Raw genomic sequence first — 27330 nt, forward strand, 5'->3', positions numbered from 1 at the left:
TTCCACAGGGCTCCATCTTAGGCCCTGTGCTCCTCAACACCTTCATAAATGACTTGAACACAGGGCTGGAAGGGATTCAAAGCATGTTCCCAGATACAAAACCAGGAAGAGCTGCTGACTCCTTTGAAGGCAGGGAGGCCCTGCAGAGAGACCTGGACAAATCAGAGGCTGGGCAATCACCAACCAGATGAAGTTCAAGAAGACAAAGTGCCGGATTCTGCACCTGGAACACAGCAACTCTGGATATACAGACAGCTTGGGGAATGAGATGCAGGAGAGCAGTGCTGCACAAAGGGACACGGGGATCCTGGTCTGTGGCAAATTGGACATGAGCCAGCAGTGTCCTGGCAGCCAGGAGAGCCAACCCTGTCCTGGGGGACATCAGGGACAGCATGGCCAGCCAGGCAAGGGAGGGATTGTCCCCTCTGCTCTGAGCTGGGGCGGCCTCACCTCCAGTGGTGGGGGCAGTTCTGGGTGCCACAATGTAAGAAAGACATTGAACTGGAGAGTGTCCAAAGGAGGGCAACAAAGATGGAGAAAGGCTTTGAGGGGAAACCATATGAAGAGTGGCTGAGGTCACTTGGTGTGTTCAGCCTGGAGAAGAGGAGACTAAGGGAAAACACCATTGTAGTCTGCAGTTTCCTTGTGAGGGGCAGGCATTGATCTCTTGTCAGTGGTGACAGTGACAGGACCAGAGGGAATGGCCTGAAGCTGTGTCAGGGGAGATTCAGGTTCAACATTAGGAAAAAGCTCTTCACCCAGAGGGTGTTTGGGCACTGGAACAGGCTCCCCAGGGAAGTGGTCCCAGCACCAGCCTGACAGAGTTCAAGAAGCATATTTGGACAATGTTCTCAGGCACATGGTGTGATTCTTGAGGATGGTCCTATGCAGGGGCAGGAGTTGGGCTTGTTGTTCCTAATGGGTCCCTTCCAACTCATCTTATTGTATATTTCTGTGAATTGTTTGTTGAACTTAAATAATGGTTTAGTAGGATTTTTCATCCATTAATTTTATTTTGTCTTCTGCCTAATTAAAGAGTAAAGAAGAAAATGTGGAAAAAAATGTACTCCTATGTATAGGAAACAAAGTTCTAAACTTCTCTTACGGGATGTCAGGATGAGCTTTATTTGAGGAATTCTTTTTAAGTAGTTAGATGTTGGTTGAAAGCAGACACAGGGGTTTTTTACAACTAAAGTTGACTTTTATATGTGCTTCTTAGGATTAAGTAGGTTATCACAATCTAAATCATATAAACAGTTATGTTTGCTGTCTTCCTTCTCTCCATGTTTTACAGTGAAACTAATCTTACTCGCAAAGACAGAGCATTCAGGATTTATCTTCAGCTGGTTTTGGTGAAGGGCTGAATTGCACTTCTCAAGAATTGCAGAACAGATTCTTTTTACCTGTTCCAGAAAACTTAAGGGGTCTTTTCTGATGTTTCATTCCAAAGGAAAACTTTTGAGGAAGTTGCTTTTACTTTTTTTTATAATGCCTTTTCTGGAACTTCTAACTGTTCAGTAGCAGGTATTTTATGTTCATTATCCTTCAAAGAGGAACTTGGAACAGAAGTATCTGTCAGTAGAAGCTGACAATTTTCACAGGACTGGGAAAGATTGGAGCAGTGCATCAGACATTAGAAAATAATTGTAAAGCTGGCTCTGTATAGGGGAAACATTTAGTTGATGATTTTCAAAGATGATGCATTCAAATTACTTTTTTTTTTTCAGTGGAAAAGAATAGGTAAAACTGTCTCTGAATAGGCAAACAATTTATTGTTTTATTTTTATGTTGAAAGATTTATAGACTGTATCAACAGGAGCTGATTCCATGAAAGCTGTGTTCAGTACCTACCACAATGTTGTGAGGCCTCCAGGTGCTGTGGCTGTAAGAATAGTTACTGTGGTGCCTGTTGAATCTTTATAGCTTGAAGATGCGGTGTCTTTGCACTTGAGAACGCCAGGGGATATGGTTGCCAAAGTGTGCTTATTCTGAATACTGAATAACAGATTTAATTGTAAATTTCCATGTAGAAGTTAATCAGAAGGAGGTGATTGAGGGAACATGGTGTGCTGCTTGTGCTTGTTTATCTGAAGAGATGTTAGTCGCAGAACAGTGCACTTATCAGAATTTCAAGCAGTTGGACTGTATCAGTTGCTCTATTTGAAGTGAATTGTGTCAAATGTAGTATTTCTAGCCAAGACAATGATCTGTTCAAAAGTAAACAGTGCACTGGAACATGACTCTGCAGATGACCAGTAGTCTTTCTGTCACAGAACTCTCTGTCAGTGTATTCTTTTAATTGGAGGGGTTTTTTTCTAAAATGTGGAGCTTTAAGCAAATAGAATCACAACATATAAGGTAGAACTGCTGTTTTTCTCTCAAATTTGTTGTGTTGTTTGGGTTTTTTAAATAATGGAAGTTAGCCTAGATACTGTGGTGAGATTTTTCAGAACAATCAGAATTATATGGGAGCACTTTATTTCTTCAGCTTTCCTCTTCATTTGTATCATAAATTTGAAAACTTCACCTTGGATTAAATTTTTCAGCGTGTTGTAAATAATTTTTTTCTGCACCAGCAGTAGTCTTGGCCTTGTGGGCAGTTAACCCACAGGAAGGGAGTCTGCGGTACTGCAGCTCCTACGTTACTCTGCTTCCTTCCTGCCTCTTTGCTGCTGATGCCAAATGCACACTGAGAGAAAAAAGGTACATGGTAGCATCCACAGTACCATTCCTGACTCCTGGCTGCCATTTTTTTTCAGGGTAATTTATTGAAGACAGGTTCACAACTGCCTCCTGACTTCCATTGTAGGTATCTTGGTTGGAACAGTGAAGCTGCTCCAAGTATCATCCATGCTTGTCTGTGTATAACTCCACTAACAGCTGAAGAACACTTCCTAGAAGTTTGCATTGTAGCTAATGCAGCGATTAAATGAAAAAACTGGCAGTTTCTTTGAAACAAATAATAGCTCTGTCACTTCTCAAAATAATACTTATTGTGAAAAGTATTGTTCAGCTCTGGTGGTATAGCTTAAATACTAGCTTGTGAGGGACACCTGAGAAAATATTTTTATGTTAACTGCAGAAACTGTAGTCCTTAAAGACAGCTTAAAATAAGATACTGGTTTATTAACAATACTTTTTTCTTGTTTCTTTTAGAATAAAGGTTCGCTTCAGTTTGAAGACAAATGGGATTTCATGCGCCCGATCGTTCTGAAACTTCTTCGTCAGGAGTCTGTCACCAAGCAGCAATGGTTTGATCTGTTCTCGTAAGTCATTCTTCTGAATCTTCCCTCCTCCTGCATAATGGGAATGCACTTACTGAACTACTCCTGATGCAGACAGAGGTTAGGTGACACAGATTGTGTGGAAACACAGACCAAAATAGTTTAAGTTTCAGTAAGGGGTAAGTGTGCAAAAGTAGAGCTTTGCTTAGATTCAAGTCTTTGCAAATAGGATGGAGAAAGAACAGCAGAGCTTTTCAGCAGACCATAGTAAACAAATTTTGTACCTGCCCACAAACTTTTTGTTAGAATTAGGGAGAAAATGTTTACTGCAGTGTCAGTAAATTCATTTAAAGGCAGTTGGTTGAATGTTACATTACTCTGATTTGAATGGCTTTCTTCTAAAATAACTGAAGTAACTGGGTGGTGCAGTTTAACTGGTATAATTTGAATACTTTTTTACCCTAAGAATGAAATACAAGAGTTTTCAGACAATGTTGGTATTAACGTGCTTTGTATAAACCCTGCCATTTTCTTCCTTCCAAAAAGCAAGAAGTTGCTTTTCCAGAAGTTTAGGTGGTTTTATTTTTGTGGCATACACTGTATGATTTTTGCAAACATGGTATGGAAGTGCATTACAAAGGAAATATCAGAAGTATACCTAAGATTATCTTTGTCTCAGTGGAGTTATTTCCCCTCAAATATAGTCGTAATTTAAATCTGCAGACACTTCTTTCGCTTTTTAAAATCTGTCACAACAGTAGGTTTTTTTCAAATTTAGTCTTGTTGCACTCTGTCTTTATTGCTTTTTTTGATGAGGACAGTGTAGTGACTCTCTTAACGCCCAGTTTAATGCACCTGTCACACTTTTCTGCCAGCCAAGAGGAAAGGTAATCTTAACATGTGATGGGTTTTAATACCTTACGATGTCTCTGCTTTAGTGGTTGCCAGTGGCATAGTATAGTTAAGGTAAAAATTCAGTTCTAAGTCATTGCTTTAATTTTTAATAACTAGTTCAATAATTCTGCATTGGAATTGAAACTTTTATTGTTTTTCTTTGTAGCTGAGTTATTGAATAGAACTTAAGTAACTTTACGGCTAAATTAAAGCTATTTAGGGAAAAGATCCCACTTCCCTAGGTTTATATTTTTGGACAGTGTTCTTTGTTAAGCTTCTTAATAAAAATGCAAAATCTGTAGGTGTCTTCTACACGCCCTTTGAGTATAATTATGTGGTACTGCTTTTTTTCACTGCTGTCAGGAAACAATGGCATGCTAAATACAGTAACACCTTTTCTGCCTGTGAGTGTTGTGTAAGTCTCACCAATTAGGTTAGACCTCTGTAAATCTTGGGCCAGCACCTTTAATCTGTGTCAAAGCAACTTGCAAGCTCTGTCTTTTTGGTTAAACTAAAAAAGCTGCTTTTGTATTGAAAGATGTGTGTTGAATAAGTAGGATAAGTATATTGATTATAGGGGTGCTTTTCTGCAGAGATGTGGCCTTGTTACTGAGAGGTGGAAGAAGAACCAGAGGATGGTAATGAGTCGAAAAAAGGCTTGCTAAGCCATGTTATATATGATGTGGGGTTGGGAGTGTAACCTGCTTTATTTAGTCTTCAGGGTGGAAAGAATAAGAGTTAAGATAGACTTGCTGGGCTATCAGGTAGGAAAGATTTCATTTGAATGTTGATTAAAACACAGAATTTTGCTGTGCACTGCACTACTCCAGTAGTGTTTCACTTGAAAATGCTACTACCACTGCCATGGAATGTTTTGAGTGATCTTATTAAACTAATAGAATCGTCTTTTAAACCCTCAGGGTTCAAATTTCTCGCTCGGAAGGTCTGTTGCCTTCATAGGGTGTTAAAGGATTGTGAAACTGTCAGGGAAGGCTGCATGTTCATGATAGCACTTTAGAATAGCATGGGCTGAGTAGTAATGCTGTTACTGAGTAGTAATGCAAGTGATGTCTGTCTTTGTCAAAGAAAAGCTTTAAAAATTGTCCTTAATTCAATTAGGATTATTGAATAGGTACTGAAACCAGAATTGTCTTACGCATCTTCTTGACCATAGCCTCCTCCTAGATAGGTTGCAGTTACTTGCTTCCAGGACTTTTCTTAGAGCTTCAGTCTCTTCCCCAAACATGCTTTTCTCCTATGTGTCACTGAGATCTAGTTGTGTGTTGTTTAACAGCTGCAGATAGAAAGTGTATTAATTTTTTGGACATGCTGAAATGATGACTGTTAAGGCTTCATGCATTACAGCATTAAATTTTGAATAGCTGTTTCTAAAAGGCGGATAAATTGTTTTCTAGGGATGTACATGCAGTTTGCTTGTGGGATGATAAAGGTCCAGCAAAAATCCATCAAGCTCTGAAGGAAGACATCCTTGATTTTATTAAACAGGCACAAGCAGTAAGTTCTTAGTGTTTCATAACTTCTATTCACATTGTTAGAAAAATAACCAAATAACTCTGACTTTTGTTGGATCTAAATGCATTGCTTTTTGATTTGAAATTTTGTGATGTTCTGGAGATCATAATTACCCTGCAAACTTCTGTTGACAAAAAAAAAAGCCTTGAGCATTTGCCTGGCTCATTGTTTTCTCACAGTGATTGAAGCTGGGATGGGGAGTGATTTTTGTGTTACAGTAAAAAAAAAAAACCCCAACAAACAAAACACAGCATTATTTTTGTTTATCCAACAGTACTTATGGAATTTTCTTCCACTTGAAAACTTCTAAAGGCAGAATTTTCCACAAGAAATTACTGTCTTAAAAAAAAAAGAAGTTTATATAGCCTCAGTGCTATTTTGACATGTTCATGGATGGCTTTAAAATAAGCCATATGGACAGTGTACTACAAATATCTGTGCTATTGACTCAGCAAGCTCAGCTGTCCAGTTTTATGGGCTTCCCTCCAAACAAGGGACACTGTCAATAGACTCGAAGGAAGTTCTTGTGTTTGTAACACATACTACAGAAAACAGCTTTTGCTGTTTAAAAGAGGCAGTTGTTGTGAAATTAAATAAAATTCTGAAGCATCCCGTGACAAAGGTTTAGAAAGATTCTGTTCATTTTTATTTTATCCTTCTAGTGAAGTGATTTACACCACTAAGGCTTTGCTTCAAGGAAAATAGTTTTTTATAGAGGCCTTTGTATAACCAGGCATATAAGTGTTGGTTTTTAAGTTCCACAGCTTACCTGCTTACATGCATAAATGCTATGCTGAGGTGAGGCCTTTTGATGTGGTTTGTGTTGGCTGTTATTTGATAGACAGGGGTTTTTCTTGGCATTATGATAGCATATCAGTGTACAGTGTAGCTAGGTTTTCAGGCTTTAATAAAATATACATGTTAACTATCTGTCTGGTTCTAATGAAAGGTTAGTAAATGCCATTGAATCTAAACTTGTCACTGTAGAGAATATAACAAGTCTTTACAGGTTTGTGTTAATTGAAAATTTTTATATGGTTGTACCAGCGCATGCCTTTAGACCAAAGATTTTAATTTTTTGCTTGCACTTGACTTAAAAGGAGAAAAAAAAAAGGTTAATTTAGAAAATTTGAACTTACTGAGTACTTTTTTGCTGCTGTCTTGTCTTTCTTTGCCTGTTAGAAATGAGCCATATGACATGGGTTAATAACTACTTCAAGAAACCAAATGGCACTTCAGTATGTAGACTTTTAGTCCGATATATCTGTGTATTTGAGTTTTGTATGGGGAGGTATTTTCAGCATAAACAAAGCCCATATTTTGTGCCTAAACTGATTTATCAACTCCCTCCTCTGCCCGCCCCACGTGCAGCGAGTGCTGAGTCACCAGGATGACACAGCTCTGCTCAAAGCCTACATTGTGGAGTGGCGCAAGTTCTTCACCCAGTGCGACATCCTGCCCAAGCCCTTCTGTCAGCTGGAGATCACTCTGATGGGCAAGCAGGGCAGCAACAAGAAGTCCAACGTGGAGGACAGCATTGTTCGGAAGGTGAGTGGGCTGTGCTGCCAGAGGGCTTTGCTGCACAGCTGGCCTCAGTGACAGCTCTGAGGGCCTTCTGTAGCTCAAGGTGAAATTGCACCAATCCTGTCATGCAATGCAGTGGCATTAGTAACAATCACCAAAAATAATAAATCACACAATGGAGTATAAAGGGGCACATTGAGTGATGAGGATTTTGGTAAGAGCCTCCAGAACTCATCTTAAAGATTTGCAGTGCTTAGATGTGATGTGGAGTTTTTTATAAACTACAGATGCATTACTTGCATACTGAACTTCCTTGTTGGATAAATGCAGTACAAAACCATCGGTCTTTTTCTTTACACAACTGTGGTGCTAGTTGAGTTTTTAGTTTTGTCTAAGACTGTGCCTGCCAAATGGTGAATTATATTTGGGTGTTTCCCTCAAAAGTACCCCCTGGTATTGCAACTCCTGACACATGGTATTGCTGGAAAGGTTACTTGACTGATAATCAAGAACTGTAGAAATAATATGGAATGAATACATGGATTCAAGACTGATTCCCTTAGCTGTCCAGTTACATAAAGTAAATTTAGAATGTGAGCTGAATATCATTTCTATAACAAGTTCAGAGCAAGATCAAGTTCTGACATAGCTGAACTACTGTGTATGATCTGAAAATTTCATTATAAATTGCTCAATTTCTGTTTCTGATGTCTTGTATTTTTTTTGCACAAACTTATGTCTGTGTGTACTTTTCTGACAGGATGTTTTTGTTTTTTTTTCTTCCTGATATGCAGCTCATGCTAGATACATGGAATGAATCCATATTTTCAAATATAAAAAATAGACTTCAGGACAGTGCAATGAAGCTAGTTCATGCTGAAAGACTAGGAGAGGCTTTTGACTCCCAGCTCGTTATTGGAGTTCGAGAATCATATGGTATGTCTTGCACACACTGATCTGTTGCCTCCTCACTTAAGTAAATGAATTTTCTTCATACAAAGTTGGCAGTTGTGGTGGTAGGATTGGAATAATCTCAGCATTTTGTGTTGATTTTTTTGTTTTGCCTGTTGATACATGATACCGATTGAATTTTGTTTTTAAACTTTAGCTTCTAAGTGATTTACCTGTGTATCAGTTACTGCAAAATCAATGTTTTCAAAGAGAAGAGTGTTCTCTGACCTTTTGGGGTTGCACATATAACTTAGTCTGTACTCCTTTCCATGCTGTTTCTGATTCTTGAGACAGTTTGAAGAAGAAATGCTAAACAGGCTACGTTTATTTCAGTCTTTGTTGCAGGACAGATGTGTGTATCTGAAACTTCTGTGATATTTCACCATTGTCTGCTACTTTTGAAAGCTTTCCAGCCTGTTGAACTAAACTTGTGGCTAATACTCTCTAAGGCAGCTTTTTATAGAAGTCAAGTTCTAACTTTTTTTAAGGCATATTCCATTTAATGACTATTCATTTCACTGTAATAGCTGAGAGGAAAGTGGAAACTCTTTTCCAAATAGTGCAAAGCACTGCAATAAGCTACTGTCTCTGTTCTCATAAAACAGGAAAAACTCTAAAAGACATTGCGATTCCAGGAGCAGTGTCTAAGAGAAGCTTTTTGCTCAGTCAGGTGGAGAACTTTCCACTTTATTAGACACTATTCTGAGCTTTTTGATTCCTTCCTTACAATTTTACAGTTGTATGTGTATTTATGGTTACCAAGTTTGTATGTCTGAAATGCTGGAGCTAAGTGTGAAATTTTTTTTCCAGTTTGCCTTGGTTGATTTGAATGTTTCTGGGAGCAAAGACTGGCCCAATTTGGTTACCTTTGTGATCAGTGTCCATTTATCAGATATTTCAAATTTTTCAATGCAACCTTTTAATACAAGTCTCACTCTCTCATTGAAAGTTGCGTATCATTAGCCACATAAATTTCCAAGACTTGAGAGTAAGTTTGGACTTTCTCTTTGCAGTTAACCTTTGTTCTAATCCTGAAGATAAACTTCAGATATATCGGGATAACTTTGAAAAGGCATATTTGGATTCAACAGAGAGATTTTATAGAACACAGGCTCCTTCTTATTTACAACAAAACGGTGTACAGAATTATATGAAATATGTAAGTAAAAATTCTGTTGTAGCTTTGTAGTGAATGTGTTAGTACTTAAAATGATTGCTGTTCTACTTTGGCACAGGCAGATGCTAAACTAAAAGAAGAAGAGAAAAGAGCACTACGATATTTAGAAACAAGACGTGAATGTAACTCTGTAGAAGCAGTGAGTATAATGTGTATAAAAATTATGTACTTCATAGTTATATAGTGTTATATTGTAGTTTTTAGTTTTGTGTTACAGTATTTTCGATAGCAGTAAATTGAAACTGTTTATTTTATGTTTTTTAATCATAAATTATTTGTTGCAAAAACATGTATTTCTTTCCAATCTGGTAATCTACAATTTCTGCAAATGTTCTAATAGTATTGTAGATCAAAAGTTAATACTGAAGGGTAGGTTTTTATTCAGATTGTTTTTGTTCTTTCGTTTTGAGTTAGGTGTGGTGGTTTTTTTTCATATGGTTAAGGTTATGGTTAATTCTCAGTGGATGAGAATTATGTTTGAAAAGAAACTGTCAAATCTGTTTGGCAAAGGATTTCTCAGTGCTTATTTAGAACACCTGAAAGAGTTACCGTTCATTGCAATCAAAAGGAGCAATAGAAATTTCATTAAAGCTGTAATATATTTCCTCTTAGGCTGAAGTATGGCCATTTAATATATAAGATGGGTTTTCTTCTTTTCCTTGCCCTTCTTCCTTCTTCAGCAATTTTTTACACAGTTCAGAATCTAGAGGGAGATTTAACTGCAATGAATATGTCATAATTGTCTGTATTGAAATTAGTTCAGGAAACAGGTTCTTTTAAATAAATAACTTTTAAATCTGATGATTTTTTGAAGTGGATCAAAATGTGCTTTACACCTTTTGTTAAGCTGTGAGTCATTCATTTTGCACAGGTCTAAATTGTAGCCTGTATAAAGAGGCTGACAAAGGAGAGATGGTCCTGACGTGCACAGGCAGTTTCTGTTCTAGATCTAATCCCTTGTTCAAGCCATCCAGCCTAGTCCAAATAGGGTATGCTGGAATGAGAACTATTCTTAGCTCTTGGATGTATACTTGGAAATGAGCTAGGGTAGTTACTGTTCCAAAAGTGGTGGCTCCCTTGAGAGAAAAGAGTCGACAGAAATACTAAGCTCATTAATGGTTTGGAGGAGATATTGCCGCATTTACTAACCTAAACATTTTGAAGTAATGTAGTTCCTGCATAGATTCTATTCAAACTGCACATACTTTTATGTATCAGTGACTGAGTTAGTTATTTTATAGAGCTAATTGTTGAGAACAGGTTAGCTTTTGTGTCATGGCAAACTTGAGACACATCAGACTTGGGCATTCAGATGGCTGCTTGAGCTAATCCTGTGTTTAATGTATTTCAGCTCATGGAGTGCTGCGTCAATGCCCTGGTGACATCTTTTAAAGAAACTATTTTAGCTGAATGCCAAGGCATGATCAAACGAAATGAAACAGAAAGTAAGTGGAGCTTCAAGAGCAGTGCAGGGTGAACCCTGCATGAACTGCATAAAAATAGATTTGTGTGTAGATCTATCAAATTACTGTTTTTAATAAATGGTGGTAGTGTTTCATATAAAAATATTATTGCACCTGAACAATCCCACAAAAAAATGACCGTCATTGATTCTTATTTTTTCTATCACTTTTAAAATCTATATACACAATTTTGAAATCTGTATAATGCATTCTTCTTTGAATGAATGGATAGCTCTAATATTGCTTGAAAGAAAATATTTTGTGTTCTGTTTTCTTTATTTTTTCCTACACTTACTTGCATCATATTGACCAACTGGTAAATGCTCCATATGTCTTTACTTTCTCTTTGAGTACTCCAGATACAAACATTTCCTCTTTGTTTCACCCCACTACCTCTTTACGCCTCGGAAAAAAGTGAAACATTTCTTTATAAAATATGTTTTTTCTGAAAGGCAGGGAGAAATTTTTCTTACTCTGATTATTGATGTCAGACCTGTAGGTGAAATGAATGAAGCTTCTGCAAGCTGTTCATAGGGTTTTATAGGTGGTGTGTCAGTGTGAGTATTGAAAGTTAGCTCTGCCTTTTGAAAGTTTGCAGAAGTTTTTTAAACTCTGCTGCCATAAGCTGAGAAGTTAGTGTGATTCAGAAGTCTTCTGTTGGTCCTGTGTGATAAACTAAATATGTTGTTAAAATATTATAATTCAGGTAGGAAAAATAAGAAAAAAACCAATCTGAAATCACAGGTTAATTTTTCTTTGAAGTCTTGGCATCCTGCAGCCAGGGAGTATTTACTAATGTCTTCGGAGGTTTTAATTTCTATGGAAATGAGAACACTGTTTTATGACTTAGAATATTATAGAAAATACTCACTTCTGAAGGCAGCATTTAAGAAAATATTTGACCTCAAAACTATGTCATACTGATCTCTTCATCTAGCAGCATGATTTCTGGCAATAGTCCAGAGCTAAATGTAGAAAGCACTGAAACTTCTTACGAGTATATGTTACAGCCTTTGGGAGAATGCAGGAGGCTTATGTAAATGCAGAGCTTCAGAAGGGTTCATCTGCCAAAGGACTTTTCTTTAGAAACCTGTTGAAATATTTTCACAGCCCTCTCTTGTGGCTGTGCCTGTCCTGTGGTGGTGCCTGATTGCAGAGCACTTCCGTTTGGTCTGTAAGAACTGTTTCAATTGCTTCAGTGAAGGGTGCAGGTGCAGAGGACTGAAACGTAATTAAAGACTGGAGCTCTACATAGTAATGTATACATCTGATAGTGTCCTCTGCTTTGCTTATGCATCTGACTTTCTGATATTATCTGCCCCAAGGAATTGAGTGATGCTTTCTTTATTAAACAGCACTGACAAAATAAAGCTGTTCAGGTGGGGAGTTTTGGCTGTAAGCTGGGCACACTCTTGTTATATTGAGTAATATTTAGGTGCTGTGCAAAGACAGGAAGGAATAATGTTTTCCAACTAAAATCTATCAAGTATGTCATAGGTTGCAAACACTTCAGAATTGACTTCCTGTGGTTTTGTTTGCTTATGGTTTTGGGGAAGGGAGGCCTAAATTTTATTCTTGAAGGGCAACAGAAATAAAAGGTATGCTTGGCTTTCATGAATACAGAATGAAAGCTGACTTTAAGTGCCCTGAGCATGGATTTCTGTACTCTTCAGTGTAATAATGTGTTCTGAGAGAAATTCCAGTAAAATACTCCTCTTGGTTTTGTTACTTTGAAATCTGTCTTTGAAGAATTTATGGCCTTTTGGATCCTGCAGTCTTAGAGATGCACCTGGAGTCTGCCATTGCTACTGATTCTTAAGAGAAACCACTGATTATTTTTTTAAACTATTTATGGCGTCACTACTGTACAGAAACAGATGTAGAGCCCTTTAATGTATCTTTCTGTTTCTCTTTTTCTGCCCTCTTTTCTTCCCTTTTACTCTTTTTAAAAGCCTAGATTAAAAGATCCAGTAAAAATTGAGCTTTTTGGACTTTTTGTATGTAAAACAGTGCTGCCATTTGTTACAGCAGATCTAAATTGCACTGGGAATGCCTCCAGCTACATGTTTGTTTCCTGGTTCCTGAAATGCTGTCTTTCAGCCCATTGCAAGTTGTCTGTAGTACTACTGCAAGTTCTTATTCAATGTTGTTTGTAGTTTCCATTCTCTTAATTTGCACTGTTATGTTCTAAAAGGATTTTTTTTCTTCGCTGTGCTTTTCTGTTTGCTTCTGCAGCAGCTGTTGCGGTACAGATGATGGTAGCATATTTCATCCTCAGTGGTGATGGGAACTTGATGTTTGTTGCTGACAAAAGTAATGCAGAGAAGAAAGCAAAGGCAGGGCCTCTGACTTTCTCTCTTTCAAAGTAGACATAACATTGAGGAACTAAGTGAATCTATTAAATTTTTTTTCAATCAATAAAGAATCAGAGTCCATTTATTCTGCTTCTTGAAGCAAAGTCCTTTGCCATGCTGAGTTCAAATCTCTGTGGTCTCTTTACAAAAATCTGGTGACCTTTATCCCAGTGTTCTTTGTGGACGGCTTTGTCAAGATGATTATTGATGTTTTAGTATCTGTTTGTTTGTTCTTGGTTTTTTTTTGGTTTTTTTAGCAGGATTGAAATATCTTCACAAAAAGTAGATAAATAAAGCACATCACTTTTTGAAGTTTTTGTACTGCTAACTTTCCAAAAAACTAAATAAACTCTTTGGGAAGAAGAGCTCACTGTTTGCATTAGTCAGTTTTGGTTACTTCAGAAATTTGCAAGCTTTTATAAAACAAAGCATTTTAAGTGGTGTTGAAACAAAGACAGGTGTGTTTGGCTTTAATTTAAAAATTTAAAATGTCTTGAATTCATACAGTTTCCCACATAAACTCCTGTAGGTTTCCAACTGAGAGATGTTCTTGCCAGGGATTTGAAGGCAGTTAGAACCGGGACTTAATCCAAATTGGCACTAGTTTTAGGGGGATCTTACTCAAGCTTGTGATACTATGTGCATTAGCATACTGTGTAAGATACTATATGCATAAGGAAGAATTACATTGCAATAAATATATTTTTTTGCCTTTAAAAGAATCTTCTTGTGGGACCAGAATTAGAACAGTACTCAAGACATCTTTCTTTTTAAGAGATGAATTGGATTATCTGTTCTTCACATATTTAATGTTCCACTTGAGACATGCCTAGGAGAATTGCAGTATATTTGGGTTTTATACAGGTCTTTGACTGGTGGCTTCATCAGTATTTGTATCTTTCAGAGTTGCATTTAATGTTTTCACTGATGGATAAAGTTCCGAATGGCATAGAGCCTATGCTAAAAGATTTGGAAGAGCATATTGTTAGTGCTGGACTTGCAGACATGGTAGCAGCTGCTGAAACTATTACTACTGTAAGTGTATTGGATTTTAGTAAAATAACAACAGGAAAACAACTTTGCAGTAGTTGAAATATTCTCTTATTTGTGGGACAAACGCATGAATGGAAATAATTTTTAAGATTTTATGTTTAGAGATCAAATTTTGATCAACTGAAAGTTTTAATTGTCTTTAGGATAACTTTTTATTCTTCATGTTCTGAGTTGTGGCTTGAAAAAGTGATTCTAATTTGCAGTAAAGGTTATAAATTAAGTGTGTGGGGTGCTTATAGAATACAATTATGCTAGAATCTTAATTTAAAAAGCCTAATCAATTTTTCCAGAATTACAACTTCCTGATGAAATTTGACATTTACTTCCAATCTAAGAGTGGCTGTTCAATGTGGAAATTATAAGGGGTTTTTTTTTCCCCACTGTATTTTTTCAGCTTTTTATCATCTTTTTTCTCTGGGTCTAGGAGGCCTAGGTGTCTGCAGCAGTTAGGATGTGGCATGTGTCTTTTATTGATCCTTGAAAACGTCCTTTAAAATAGAATGTTACTGTATAGTATTTGAAAGTTACAGATTTTTTTTTTTTTTTTTAATATATAAATATATATATATTGGAAATACTGTCCTGGAAGTCTGTGTTTAGGCCTACATGCTATAGGGCTCTTCAATCCAGACACTAAAGATACAATGTACATTCACAGTATGCAGGTTTTTTAGGGTACAGCATTTTTACAGATTAGGGAATTATGTGTATGCTCACACTGAATTCTGTGGAGCCTTGGTTTTTTATTTGATTTTTGCCTCTTCAGGATTCTGAGAAGTATGTAGAGCAATTGCTCACGCTATTTAATCGGTTTAGCAAATTGGTTAAAGAAGCTTTTCAAGATGATCCAAGATTTCTCACTGCCAGAGATAAGGTAAGTGTTTCTGCTGGTCTTTTGTTCACTATAAGAATTGTTCCAATTTGTGTTATGATGTCTCCAAAACCCTTGTGCCCATTCACTGTTAAATTTAGAAGCTGCTGTTACTCTATTAAATAGGCAGACTAAAATACTGATGAAACTTACTGTCCACTGAGGAGCTTTTAATTTCTGTTGTAGTCCTGCATAAAGTTGCATATATTCGGCTTTGTAATGTTGTAGAACATGTACATTAGAAGATGACCTTTGTATTGAGAACCTTAATGTCTTATTCAGCAATAATTTGTGTTTGGAATTTATTTTGTATTTGTCTCATGACTTCAGACGTGCAACCTGGTCCATGTAATCCCTTCCTAAGTTGTTGTTTAAAGGAAACCACTATGGTAGTGGAAAAGAGGAAAATATCAGTTTATTGTGAAATTGAGTCATAGAATTTGAACTCTTAAATTGAAAATAGAATCTGCAAGCTTTGAGCTAATAAATTTTGAGTTAATTCCATATTACAGTAGTGTAAAAAGAGAAAATCTTTGCAATTCATATGAGAGAGAAATGGAGTGAAGCACTAATAATCTAATTATTTTTCAGGCATACAAAGCAGTTGTGAATGATGCTACAATATTTAAACTTGAATTGCCATTGAAGCAAAAAGGGTAAGCCATGTAAACTTTATGTGAATCAAGGTTTTTAAAATGTCTCTTCAAAAAGTAATGCTGTGTTTAAATGGGCTTTGTGTTGTCTGCATTATGGAATTTCAGATTGCTTATTGACCTCTGGTAAGACTCTTTGTGTGGAAGCAGATCAGTGAATAGCAGCCTGGTTCAAACTTGAATTTGTTTGTAGTATTTGGGGATCTGTTCTTTTATATTATGAGACAGTTTGTTAGCTGAAGTTCATAATGGCTTCTTGGATTATTAATTCCAAAAACCTCAGCTGTATAGGTCTGCTGCAACTTCAGCAAAGGTCCTGGGGAAAAAATGAGGCAATAATCTTCATGGGAATAGCTGTGCCTCATTAAGGTGTAACCATCCACAAGTTGTTTTCCACCTACTCTTGTGCCAGTTGTGAGTGTGACCTGTCCAGCTGTTGCATTTTTGTTTCAGTGCAGGATTAACCAGGTTAGTTTAAACAACTTCCAGTAGATTAGGGAGACCTGCGTGACTCCAGAAGAAGGACCATGCTTACAGTGCCTGCTCTGCTAACTCAGCCAAGAGAAGGTAGCAGTCAGTTAATTGATTGTTAACATTTACCGTGTGATGGGCCACTTGAGTGGGAATTTGTATATATTTAGCTGCTTGGGATTGCTTATATATAGTTTTTCATCTGATTTACTATGGAAACAAAGCTTTTGTAGCTGGGCTGCCAGCTTCCCTTTCTAATTTCTTCTGGTTAGAAGTGGATGGTTATAAATATATGTCCAGCATCTTGGTTTGTATTCCTGGGTTTGGTTTCAGATAATGGCAAGCCAGAATAGGGATTAGTCTTTCTCCTTGTATTTATTGGAGGAATGCAGTCACAAAAGACTGGATCCCTGCTTTCTATACTTTGCATAGATGAAGGTAAGGTAGAGGTGTTTCTTAGGTGTCTTCTAATAGTGTCCTTTCCTCTGGGACCATCCCAATTGATACCTCATTCAAACTGTTTCACTCCTAAAGTGAATGCAGCCTAGTGGTTTTTTAGAAACCACTGTGATTGTGATTGTCTTCTGTTCAGCATTCGTCTTTCCCAGCACTTTGAAGCTGTCTAGATATGCAGCCTGGTTTGAGCAAAATGAAACTTCTGTAATATCCAAAAGACTTTGTGATCTGCTTTGTACTTCAAATGGTCTTTAAGAGGGCAGAAGACATGAGCCTGCAAGCTGCTTTATGAATTAAAAAGGACAAGTTGTGTGAAAAGTGTTTGCTCTGTCTGTACTAATCGATGAGAGGGTGAAATAATGAGCAAGAAAACTGGATTCCTGAGTTTGCTGTGGGCCCTTGAGTAGCAGTCAAGTTGTTGCCATCTGACTTCAGGGATAGGGGTTGGTCCTTGCCGTTTGGTTTTATTTACCAGTCTAGACACAGGTTCGGAACAATACCTGTGCTTGGTGCATTTTGAAGAACTACAGTCTGTCTACTGTAGCATCTTGTTAAACTTTAGTCTGCATTTAATTTCTTAGCTGTTAGTCCATCCTTTATAGCTGTGATGAAATAATTTTATGCTGTTACTATGTGTTAGATGTGTTGAGTTTTGCAGTCTGTGGAGTGTGGTGCAGGAGGCTGTTCTTGAGACCTCATTACAGCATACTGAGGAGATGGGTGAAACATTTCACTGTAGCATTTGTTAATTCTTTTCTGGAATACTTCTTTCCATGCAATATTTTGTTGTTTCAAACTGTAGTTTCACCTGTATACTTCATTGTTACAGTTCTAAAATTGTAATTAGTTAAAATAAGCTGTAGAAGCTGTCTGAAAGTGTTTGGCAGTATTTATTCTTTCAAGAAGAAAGGGTGTTATCCCTAAGTTTTCATTAGTTTAATGAGGATATAAATTCACTGCCAGAATCCTTGCCAAGGGGATCAGGAGAGAGTGGTCTGTCTTGTTAACAATGTGACTACTCCAGAATAGCAGGATTCTGTATGGTTTCAAGAAATACTGTTCTTCTTTTATCTAGTGTTGGATTGAAAACACAGCCTGAATCCAAATGCCCTGAGCTTCTTGCTAATTACTGTGACATGTTGCTAAGAAAAACACCACTAAGCAAAAAACTAACCTCTGAAGAAATTGAAGCAAAGCTTAAAGAAGTGGTATGTTTTTGCTTTCTCAGTTATTCTGAAGAATGAATTTGTTTATTTCTTTATGTGGGTTGAGGCCTTCATCTTCAAAAGCAGTTATGCAAGGTGTAATAGTAGAGAAAAGAGTTTGTTATTGTGTGTGTGTGTTTAAATATTGTAAATCATTCAGTGTTTCATGTCTCCTGTGTCAGTCCACAAAATTGGTATACTAAATTAATGCCTATATGAGACTGTAATTTATTACAATAACTAATATTTGTCTAGAAAATACAGGAGATTTTTACATACCAGTGTCAATGTCTTTTTTGATTTAAGAGAATTTCTTGATGTTTGACAAATGAAGAAATTGAAGGTATGATATAAAACCTTCATTGCTGGTGCCTATGATAGTATTAGTACAGTTGCTCTTAAGGCAATGTCAAGTAGCCTTTCCCTAGTCATAATTTACAATGCCATTAGATCAGCATTCAAATACTTGTCTGGTTGACAATGCAAATAAATATATGAAACTCTATTTTTGACAGCTTTTGGTACTTAAATATGTACAGAATAAAGATGTTTTCATGCGCTATCACAAAGCTCACTTAACAAGACGTCTGATATTAGATATATCAGCTGATAGTGAAATTGAGGAGAATATGGTGGAATGGCTCAGAGTAAGTAGCATCATGTCTGTCTTTGGTTGTGCCTCATTCTTGTGATTAATTAATATTCCACTCTTGAACTTAAATATCTTTCTTGCTTAGGTGAGTTTTATCTCTAATAGCAGGCCACTCCGGGCGTCTTATGCTTCCCTTCTATCCCAGTACTTAGTGAAAGTAAAACTGTTTGGCTCATCTCTAATAGTGACAGTGATAGATTTTAAAATATTTCACATACAATTATCTAAAGGTTTCATATATTCCATATGCAAATAAGCAAAATACATGTACTTGTTTAATTACATAAATAATTTGAGATCCATTCTAATTTTGAATTTTTATGTAGATCAGAATAGTATTTGCATGCTTTAAACATTCCTTCAGATCTTGGAACTCATGGATTCCTTAATGCATGCATATGTTCTTCAGCACTTGAATTTCTTTAAAAGAATCATCCATCATATGCCCTTAAGGGATAACTACTTACAATCTATGCAAAAACCCCTTTATATTGCATTGCAGATTCACTATTACTGTAAAGTGATGATACCAGTGTACTGCTTTGTGCTCTTAATTTATTTGAGTTTATTATTTTAAAAATAAAGCTTTATGTTCATAGCTTTCTATGTCATATTTACTCTGTTCTGTTTGTTTATATAGGAAGTGGGAATGCCAGCAGACTATGTAAACAAGCTGGCTAGAATGTTCCAGGATATCAAAGTCTCTGAAGACTTGAACCAGGCCTTCAAAGAAATGCACAAAAATAATAAACTTGCTTTACCAGGTATTGTTTGCTACTTTTTATTTCTCTTTGTGAAAAATAGCTCTGTTAAATCTTAAGTTAAAAATTACGTCACCTGCAGGTTGAGCACAGTCTCCGTGGCATTGTTGCCCCTAGACTGGGCGTGTCTGTAGACTCTCTGTTCTCCTGCAGTTGATACTAGAGCTGTATCATTCTGTGAGTTGTTTTGGGTTTTGCTTGTGAACAATCTTGCAGATACAGATTGCCTTTTCTGGTAGACAAATTGCAAGCAGGGGCTTGAATTGGCATCAGCCAGGTGAATGCCTGAACTACCTCCTTTTATGCCCTCATCATTCTTTGAGTGCTCCATGCTGTGCTCCTCCTTTATCTGCCAGCGGGAGAGCTGGATGCGTGCTATGAAGAGCTTAAATCACATTCTGAGATAGACTGATGAGAGAGGCTGAGGAACATCAAGTATTGGACCTGCCCTGCTGAAAACCCTTGAGTAGTGCTTATAAGCATCAGCTGTAAAGCTGCACCAGAGTTTAAGGAGTTCTGCAGCAGCAAGCCAAAAAAGCAGGTTTCGATCAGTGCTGCTGGTAAAAAGCCAGTGGTGCATAGAGTGCCTTAATGTTTGAGTAGGTAGACACACTGCAACTTCCTGAAAATTCAGTCCTTTGTAATTGTGTTGAAAGTAGGAAAAAACCCAGAACACCTTGGTTTATCTCGCTGTTACACCTGGAGATTCATTTAATCCAATATCATCTTACAGCTGACTCTGTGAATATTAAAATTTTAAATGCTGGCGCCTGGTCCCGAAGTTCTGAAAAAGTGTTTGTCTCGCTGCCCACGGAATTAGAAGATCTCATCCCAGAGGTCGAAGAATTTTATAAAAAGAATCACAGTGGTAGAAAACTCCACTGGCACCACCTCATGTCCAATGGAATTGTAAGTGTGTAGTTTTCATTGTATCAGTCTTAATGTCTGCACTCTCTGTGTATTTATAACAGTAAGAAAGTTTGTGATCCAGATAGGCTTATAAGTAAAATTTTCATCCTCTTCACAGATAACGTTTAAGAATGAGGTTGGCCAGTATGACTTGGAGGTAACAACATTTCAGCTGGCTGTGCTGTTTGCATGGAACCAAAGACCCAGAGAGAAGATCAGCTTTGAAAATCTTAAACTGGCAACTGAACTCCCTGATGCAGAACTTAGGAGGACTTTATGGGTATATCCCTTTCTCTTCAAACAGATTGCTTCTAGATTTTTGTGCTCTAAAATACTGGATTAGTATTTTTAAAGCACTGTCTGATAACACTTTGAAACTGAAATGTGAACGCCTTTCTTGGTAATTAATCAGTTGTAATGCTGGCTCCTTGCACTGCTGCTGAGCACACACAGCCTTTACATTAACACATTCTCTCTACCCAGTGTTACTTCACAAGCTTTTGGAAACTGCAAGAATTTTTTTACCATATGCTGCCTACAGCACAGAGTTATGATTGTGTTTTTTCAAGTGGGTCTGGTCTAATTCTGGGAAATTAGTGACACCTGGTAAATACATGTTGCTTTAAAATAACTTCAGTGTTTGCTTTAGCAGGCTTCTAATTGTTTAGCTCATGAATAATGAGAGAAATCATGTAAGTCAGACATAACACCACTTCTGTAGCTGTGAGTTTGTGTATTTTACTACTGTGTGTGATTTTGCTTATGCTAACCCATTTCAGAAGGTTTGTAAACTGTATTTCTTCTCTGATTTTACTAGTTCCAAACAAGGCTATGTGGTTCCCTAACTACAGTCAGCACAGCAGTGAATTATGGTTGTAGAAAGTAGTTGTTTCCATTTAGAAAGTCTGGTGTTTTATTTTCATTCTTTCTCCCCCTCCCCTTTTCTTTGTAGTCTCTTGTAGCATTTCCAAAGCTGAAACGTCAGGTTTTATTATATGAACCTCAAGTCAATTCACCCAAAGACTTTACAGAAGGAACCCTCTTCTCGGTGAACCAGGAGTTCAGTTTAATGTAAGATGATGTTTGAAAAGTAAAATAACAATGTACTGTTTTATAACTAAAGGAATTCACTTTAACTTGACCTTTGTTCTTGAAAGTTTTCAAAATTAACCTAGACACACGCTTTGCTGCCCTGCCCTCACTTATTTTGGTAAGTCATGCTTCAAGTAGGTGATTGGACTAGATGACCTGCAGCAGCTCCTTCAAACAAATATTTTTATAATTCTAATTTCTGTGAAATTAAATTTCTTACTCAATTAGTGACGAGGTGCAAAATTGGAGGCTTTGTTCCAGTTAGCAGTAAGTCCATAACATTTTGGAAGACAGCTCGTAATCAGAGCACTAGATTATTACACACACAGAATTTCAGAAACAGAGGTGATAAGTTAAAAAAAAAGGAAGTTAAACTGGTGAATAAGAGAGTGTGCTGTGAAGAGCCAGGATTTTTGGTGCGGCTCTCACCAGAGAGGAGTGTTTATTTCTGTGAGCGTTGCAGTGCTCTTTTACTGGTGCTTTGATAACACAGAGAGAATATCTAAGTGGTACATACTATGTTCAGAATGGTTTGCTTGCTTCTGCCTGCCTCTACTGTCAGTGACTATGATGAGAACTGGCTCCTTTGCTAGGAACCTCAGATTCTGTGCCTCATTCTAAGCAGCAGCTGGACATCTGGATCTGTGGAGAAAGAGTGACGAATCTGTTTTCCCGGGGCTTAGTTTGTTGCCCAGGGCCATAATGCTTATTCCTGTCATCAGGATTCTGAGCTTTGGGAAATGATGAGAGGACATGACAGAAGACACAGGCTGTAGAGAAAGTTTGTGGGTGACCACTGAAGAATGCCTTCAGCTTTCTTTGTTGCAGTAGCTGGGTTTTGTCCCAGACAGTTCTTTGATGGAATATTAACTGGTCAAATTTCCTGAACTTTGTTGTAAAACCTTCCTCCAAAGAACCCTACATTTATATAACTAAATTGAAATATGTTTTTCTGAAATTCTATTGTTTCAGCTACTGGATTTACTTGTAATGATAGCACTATTTAGGTTTCATTGTGTGGAGACATTGGCATTGAGTTTTGATCTGCCAGACAGCTCTCTCACTGCTGTAACGCTAATAACCTATAAGTATCTGATCTATCATGGTACTTGTTGCTGCTGTAATTGAAGTTTAACAGGAATTCTGTAACTGAAAGTGTTTTGGGTTTTGGTTTGGTTTTTTGCTCACTTTTCGTGCAATACAACTTTTTTCAGAAAAAACGCTAAAGTTCAGAAAAGGGGCAAGATAAATTTGATTGGTCGATTGCAACTGACTACAGAGAGAATGCGGGAAGAGGAGAATGAAGGAATAGTCCAGCTAAGAATATTGCGAACCCAGGCAAGTAACCTGCTGGAGGAGTACAAAATTCCCCTCTTTCTTTTGTTGTCATTACGTGTTTTCCACAGTAGGATGTTGATATATGAATTGGGTGCCTTTGAATCCCACTGGAAGTCACTTCTGCTATATGACTCCAGATGCTTGTGATTTTGCATGTGTGTTTGTGCACTTGTGCATCAGCCTCCTGTTCTGAAGTACCAGGTCATCCTCTTCAAAGAGGACAAAGCAGATATTAAGCAAGTGGTGAAGGCATAACAGTGTGGGGTGGGTGACAACAGCAGATTGGTAGAGTTGACTGACACTGGCCACCACCATGAATAAACGGTATCATTGATCTTGATATCTCTTTGATCTGTATGAAGAGAATTATCTTGGAGGTGGGATCATGCTGTAGTAACAGCACTATGACTTCTCCTTAGAGAAGTCGAAAAGTGCATCTTAGCTGTACAAACTGCAGCTTCCTGCTCTGTGGTTGACAGACCTTCAGTCAGCTAGTCATGTAAAATCTTTTGAGCTGACAGTTTTAGAAAAGCCTGAATTTTTTTTCTGCCATCGGGGATAATTACCTCCAATGGAGTCTCAAAAATCCCATTTTACCTGCAAGTTTCAGTCAGGCTGGATTGCAGGCCATACACATTGTGAGTTGTACCACCTGATGTAACATATGATGTGACCATTCTGGCAGCAGCAGGATTAATGGCTAGTTGTACTTCAGAAATGAGTGCAATAGATGTTCACAAGGTATATCACAGGTCACCCAGGAAACTGCAACTTCTGCTTGGGGAGTGAGTGAACATTCGGTTATAGTGAGTAATTCACACTCTAGATACAGGATTTAACTGCTCCTTCGACTGGAATTGTCTTATGTCTCTTGCATCTTGCCAGTGCTTCACTCTTTATCAACTTTGTAAAAGCAGTTCTATATAGCCTAAAAAGTGCAGCATATTTCTGATTTCTAAGGAAAAATACAGATTTCCTTGCTGTCTTGTCCTTACCAGGAGCCTCCTGTTAGTGCTTTGTTCATTTTGTCACTTCACCCAGGCACTTAAAAGTCATGTTTCTTTTCTTCTTATCCCCCACCAGGAGGCTATCATCCAAATAATGAAGATGAGGAAGAAAATTACTAATGCCCAGCTTCAGACTGAACTGGTAGAAATATTGAAAAACATGTTCTTGCCACAAAAGAAAATGATAAAAGAGCAAATCGAATGGCTTATAGAGCACAAATATATCAGAAGAGATGAGTCGGATATCAACACCTTTATATACATGGCGTAATTGGAGGACTCTGCGGGATGCTGAGAACAGAAATGGAAGGGTGCTTGGACAGACACCTGCCACAGTTTGTGCTGCAGAAGGACTTGTTTTGACTTTCGTTACATATTAAAATCCCTGCCTTACCTTACAGAGGACTATATTTTGCCAATCTCATTCAGCTAGCATGATGGCATTCCCTTCATGTTGCACACTTTTAACAGCATGCTGTTTTGTGGGAAACTTGCATTCATGAAGAGCCCATTGTGAACTTTTTAAAGTAGATTTTATTTACACCCATCAGGAAGAATACAGGTTTGGGTTTTTAGATGACCAGTACTTGCACAAGGAAAAAATATTCAAATATTCATGCACTGAGGAACTGCTATTAGTTTTGTTTTGGGTTTGTTTTTTGTTTTGTTTGGTTTTGGGTTTTGGGTTGTTTTTTTTTTTAATGCAATTAGGACTAGAAGTAGCACTTTCACTTTTGTGTTTTGGATCAACAGAGTAATGTACTGTCCATCTCTGATCCTTTTCATGTAATAACATTTGAGAGACACAAACACGTGTCACAACTGATACATATTTGTTACAGTTAAAACCTGTTGGCTAGCGCAGTGCTTCAGTCTAGTAACTGGATTTTAATAATCAACACATTAAGTGACACAAAAGTAATTCCATGTCATCGGTGATATTTTTCCCTAAGCAAGAGATCATTGGTTTTAAATTGTTTCCTATAAACAAGTGGATATGTTGTTACCTTATTTGGACGGGTGATTTGCTGCAATCCTTTTTGAAAAGGTAAAAGTTTCTTGAATGATACTTCACTCTAAAAGCAGTTTTCATGGGTGGGTCTGCTATAGGAACAGAAATATTAAGTGTATTTCCATGTACATTTAATATTTATATTCCAAATATTTCATTATGACTACGTATATCAGGATGCATTAAAGAATAATTTATGCACAACTCCTGCAGAAAGAGAGTAACACTTGACGATCCCTGTACTGTTTCCTCAGTGGTAACTTTTATATACATGCGAGGTTAATCCAATTGGACTAGTCAACATCTTTATATGAAAAACAAACCCTCTGCTTTTTATTTTGTAACTGGTAGGGTAGGAAATACACTTCCAATGAAAATGATAAAACGCTAAGGAAAAATACCTTGTTCAGTGTATGTAGAGAGAGTGCCAAACACACATCAGGAATCTCAACTCCTTAATGTTACCTCTTCATTCTCAATCATCTGAAGTAGTCATTTGGCACTGCCCTACTCTCTGCTGTTCTGAAATGTCCCAGCATGTACTGGAGCGATACCATGAGTCATAGGAGCAGAGTGCCTGTCTTAGGACAAAGGTAAGTTGCGCTTTATTCAGTTCTGTATGAATATTTCTTCTATAAATTACAAGTGTGTGAAGTTATTTTTTAATTAACCAGTTGAACTACAACATCTAAAGGCCTCATCTTCTTTGATGATGAAGTGGGGAAGAGGATACTATTAACTGTAGTCAAAAAAGAAAGCCTTCCAGTAAGTAAGAGGAGGAGTTTTACTTTCACATGGTTACAGTAAAGTATGCAGTAGGAGTGGTTTAAAAGCAAACCCTCCAAGAATGGCTGTTTGCACCCTTAAGCAGGCTGTGTGCTCTGTTACTAATGTAAATGCCAGTGTGACTGAGAACAGTGTGTACTTGGACATCTGTTTGAGTAAGAAATTTTTGGTAGTGAGGGTTTCATGACCAAGAGATGGAGAAATTAAGGCCTGGCCAATTACAATTGATTGAAATCCTACAGCTTGTGTTACATGCTTTTGTTGATACTCAAAAGTAGATGCTGTTTAAAAATATTGCATCTTTTATGTTGGCCCTGTGGTGTTGCAGTTCAGAATCAAAAGCAAGTGGTGCTCTGTGTAGTTAACCAATGAAACTATCTGAACATTAGAAAACAAAATTCTAATAAAAAAACTTTGTGCTGCAAGACTTTCACTCTTTGTAACTTAAAAGTAATAAACACTTACTTGGGATAATTGGGGAGAACATGACAGTCTGAGCACACTCTTCAACATGAAAAATTCCAACCCTTAACCAGAGAAGAACAGGTATGAAATTGTCACACAGAAAGAGCTGCCAAGGGGATAATGCTAATTTTGAAGCCATTGGTTTAGATTTGAGAGAGAAGTTTAAGAGACAGCATCTCAGATACAACTGTTTAGGAAGCTGGAATGTATGCAGAAAGGAAAAGGTTGCTAAAAGCTAGGGAGCTACACATTCCCTCAACTAACAAATACAATACAACCTAATTGTTACCTATACATTTCTCAAAACCTGGGATGAAAATAGAATTGGTAATGTGCCTATGACATGGTCATTTTTTCTTTGAATATATACTAGAAATGGATGTCGGGTTTTTTTATGAAATCTGAGACAGACACCAGCAAATTTGTTAAAGATGCAGAATCACGTTTAGCGTCCTTCATCAGGTCACTTCACCAGTATGCACTTAAAACATGTATCACCTGGGGCACAGGGAGATACCTGGGGTAAGCTGTTCTTTTGGGGAGGGTAGAGTTCAGATCTAAATGAAAACTATTCTTCACTTGCAATATGGCAACAACGCACTTTTAAGGCTGCAATTTTTAGCTCTGAATATATATGTCCAAAGACCTAGCTTAAGGAGGTGCTGCATCTGAAAAACACGTTGCCACACACACTGCCACGGTGAATAGCTAAGGAATGAAATCTGGTGTAGAAGGGGTGTGGGGGGGAAATCACTCTTAATGGGTTAAATTAAGAAATACTGTTAAATCTTTCTCTGTCCCAACAACTTGGTGAGAATCTCAGTTTCAATTCTGAAGTCTTCCATTTTCCTCTTTCCATAGTTGGTGTCCCTAGCTTCTACTTTTACTCATTTATCTTTCATTTGTTACTACTGTAATGCAGTTACATTTCCAAATGACAATGTGACTTTCTTATTTTCATCTTTTTAAAATTGATATAAATGTTCTGAATGTTCACATCTTGCATTTATCTGCCTTGGGATGCCATTGTCCTGTAAAGTGCAAATTTTAAAAATACAATTGGCAAAAAGATTTGATAGTTTTACAGAAAGATTTGCTATCTCAAACTGTTTTCTATTTTCATCTAAATGACCGGGATGCTATCTTTGTAATTCTTTAAGGTCATATTTGTGAAATAAACAATACATGAAAGCTTTCCTGTCATATACACTATATGTAGTCTGGAGTGTTGAGCGAACTCGAATTCCTGAGTTGTAATAACTATCTCCATATGGTATTTACAATTTTGAATGTGTGCCACTACCAAGATAATAATGCTGTACAATTTTGAATGGTGGTAGTTTCTGTATGGCAGTCCAGCTGAACTATTTTGATGTACTGCTTAATTTTTGAATTTTATTTTTTAAGTTGTATAATTTATTTTCTTGCAAAATAAAAACGTAATTTAAAAGACTACTCATTTAGCAAGGTATTTTGGTG

The 27330-nt window shown here is 37.2% G+C and overlaps 1 protein-coding gene across 2 annotated transcripts in view; it reads left to right on the top strand.

Moving 5' to 3' along the window:
* Positions 1–27306, top strand: part of CUL5 (cullin 5) — a 31903-nt gene extending 4597 nt beyond the window's left edge. For both annotated transcript variants that reach the window (XM_066175788.1, XM_066175789.1), the window contains exons 2-19: positions 3157–3266; positions 5534–5633; positions 7023–7199; positions 7970–8111; positions 9140–9285; positions 9362–9442; positions 10655–10748; positions 14025–14155; positions 14940–15047; positions 15636–15700; positions 17700–17832; positions 18345–18476; positions 19122–19245; positions 19976–20151; positions 20270–20431; positions 21104–21222; positions 22458–22581; positions 23665–27306. In XM_066175788.1, coding sequence (XP_066031885.1) covers positions 3157–3266; positions 5534–5633; positions 7023–7199; positions 7970–8111; positions 9140–9285; positions 9362–9442; positions 10655–10748; positions 14025–14155; positions 14940–15047; positions 15636–15700; positions 17700–17832; positions 18345–18476; positions 19122–19245; positions 19976–20151; positions 20270–20431; positions 21104–21222; positions 22458–22581; positions 23665–23859 — 2319 coding nt within the window. In that variant the 3' untranslated portion in view covers positions 23860–27306. The remainder of the gene's footprint in view (positions 1–3156; positions 3267–5533; positions 5634–7022; positions 7200–7969; positions 8112–9139; positions 9286–9361; positions 9443–10654; positions 10749–14024; positions 14156–14939; positions 15048–15635; positions 15701–17699; positions 17833–18344; positions 18477–19121; positions 19246–19975; positions 20152–20269; positions 20432–21103; positions 21223–22457; positions 22582–23664) is intronic.
* The last annotated feature ends 24 nt before the right edge of the window (positions 27307–27330 follow it).

Source organism: Chamaea fasciata, unplaced genomic scaffold (assembly GCF_029207755.1).
Source record: "Chamaea fasciata isolate MVZ Bird 193981 ecotype frontalis unplaced genomic scaffold, bChaFas1.0.hap1 SCAF_2, whole genome shotgun sequence".
Lineage (NCBI taxonomy): Eukaryota > Metazoa > Chordata > Aves > Passeriformes > Sylviidae > Chamaea > Chamaea fasciata.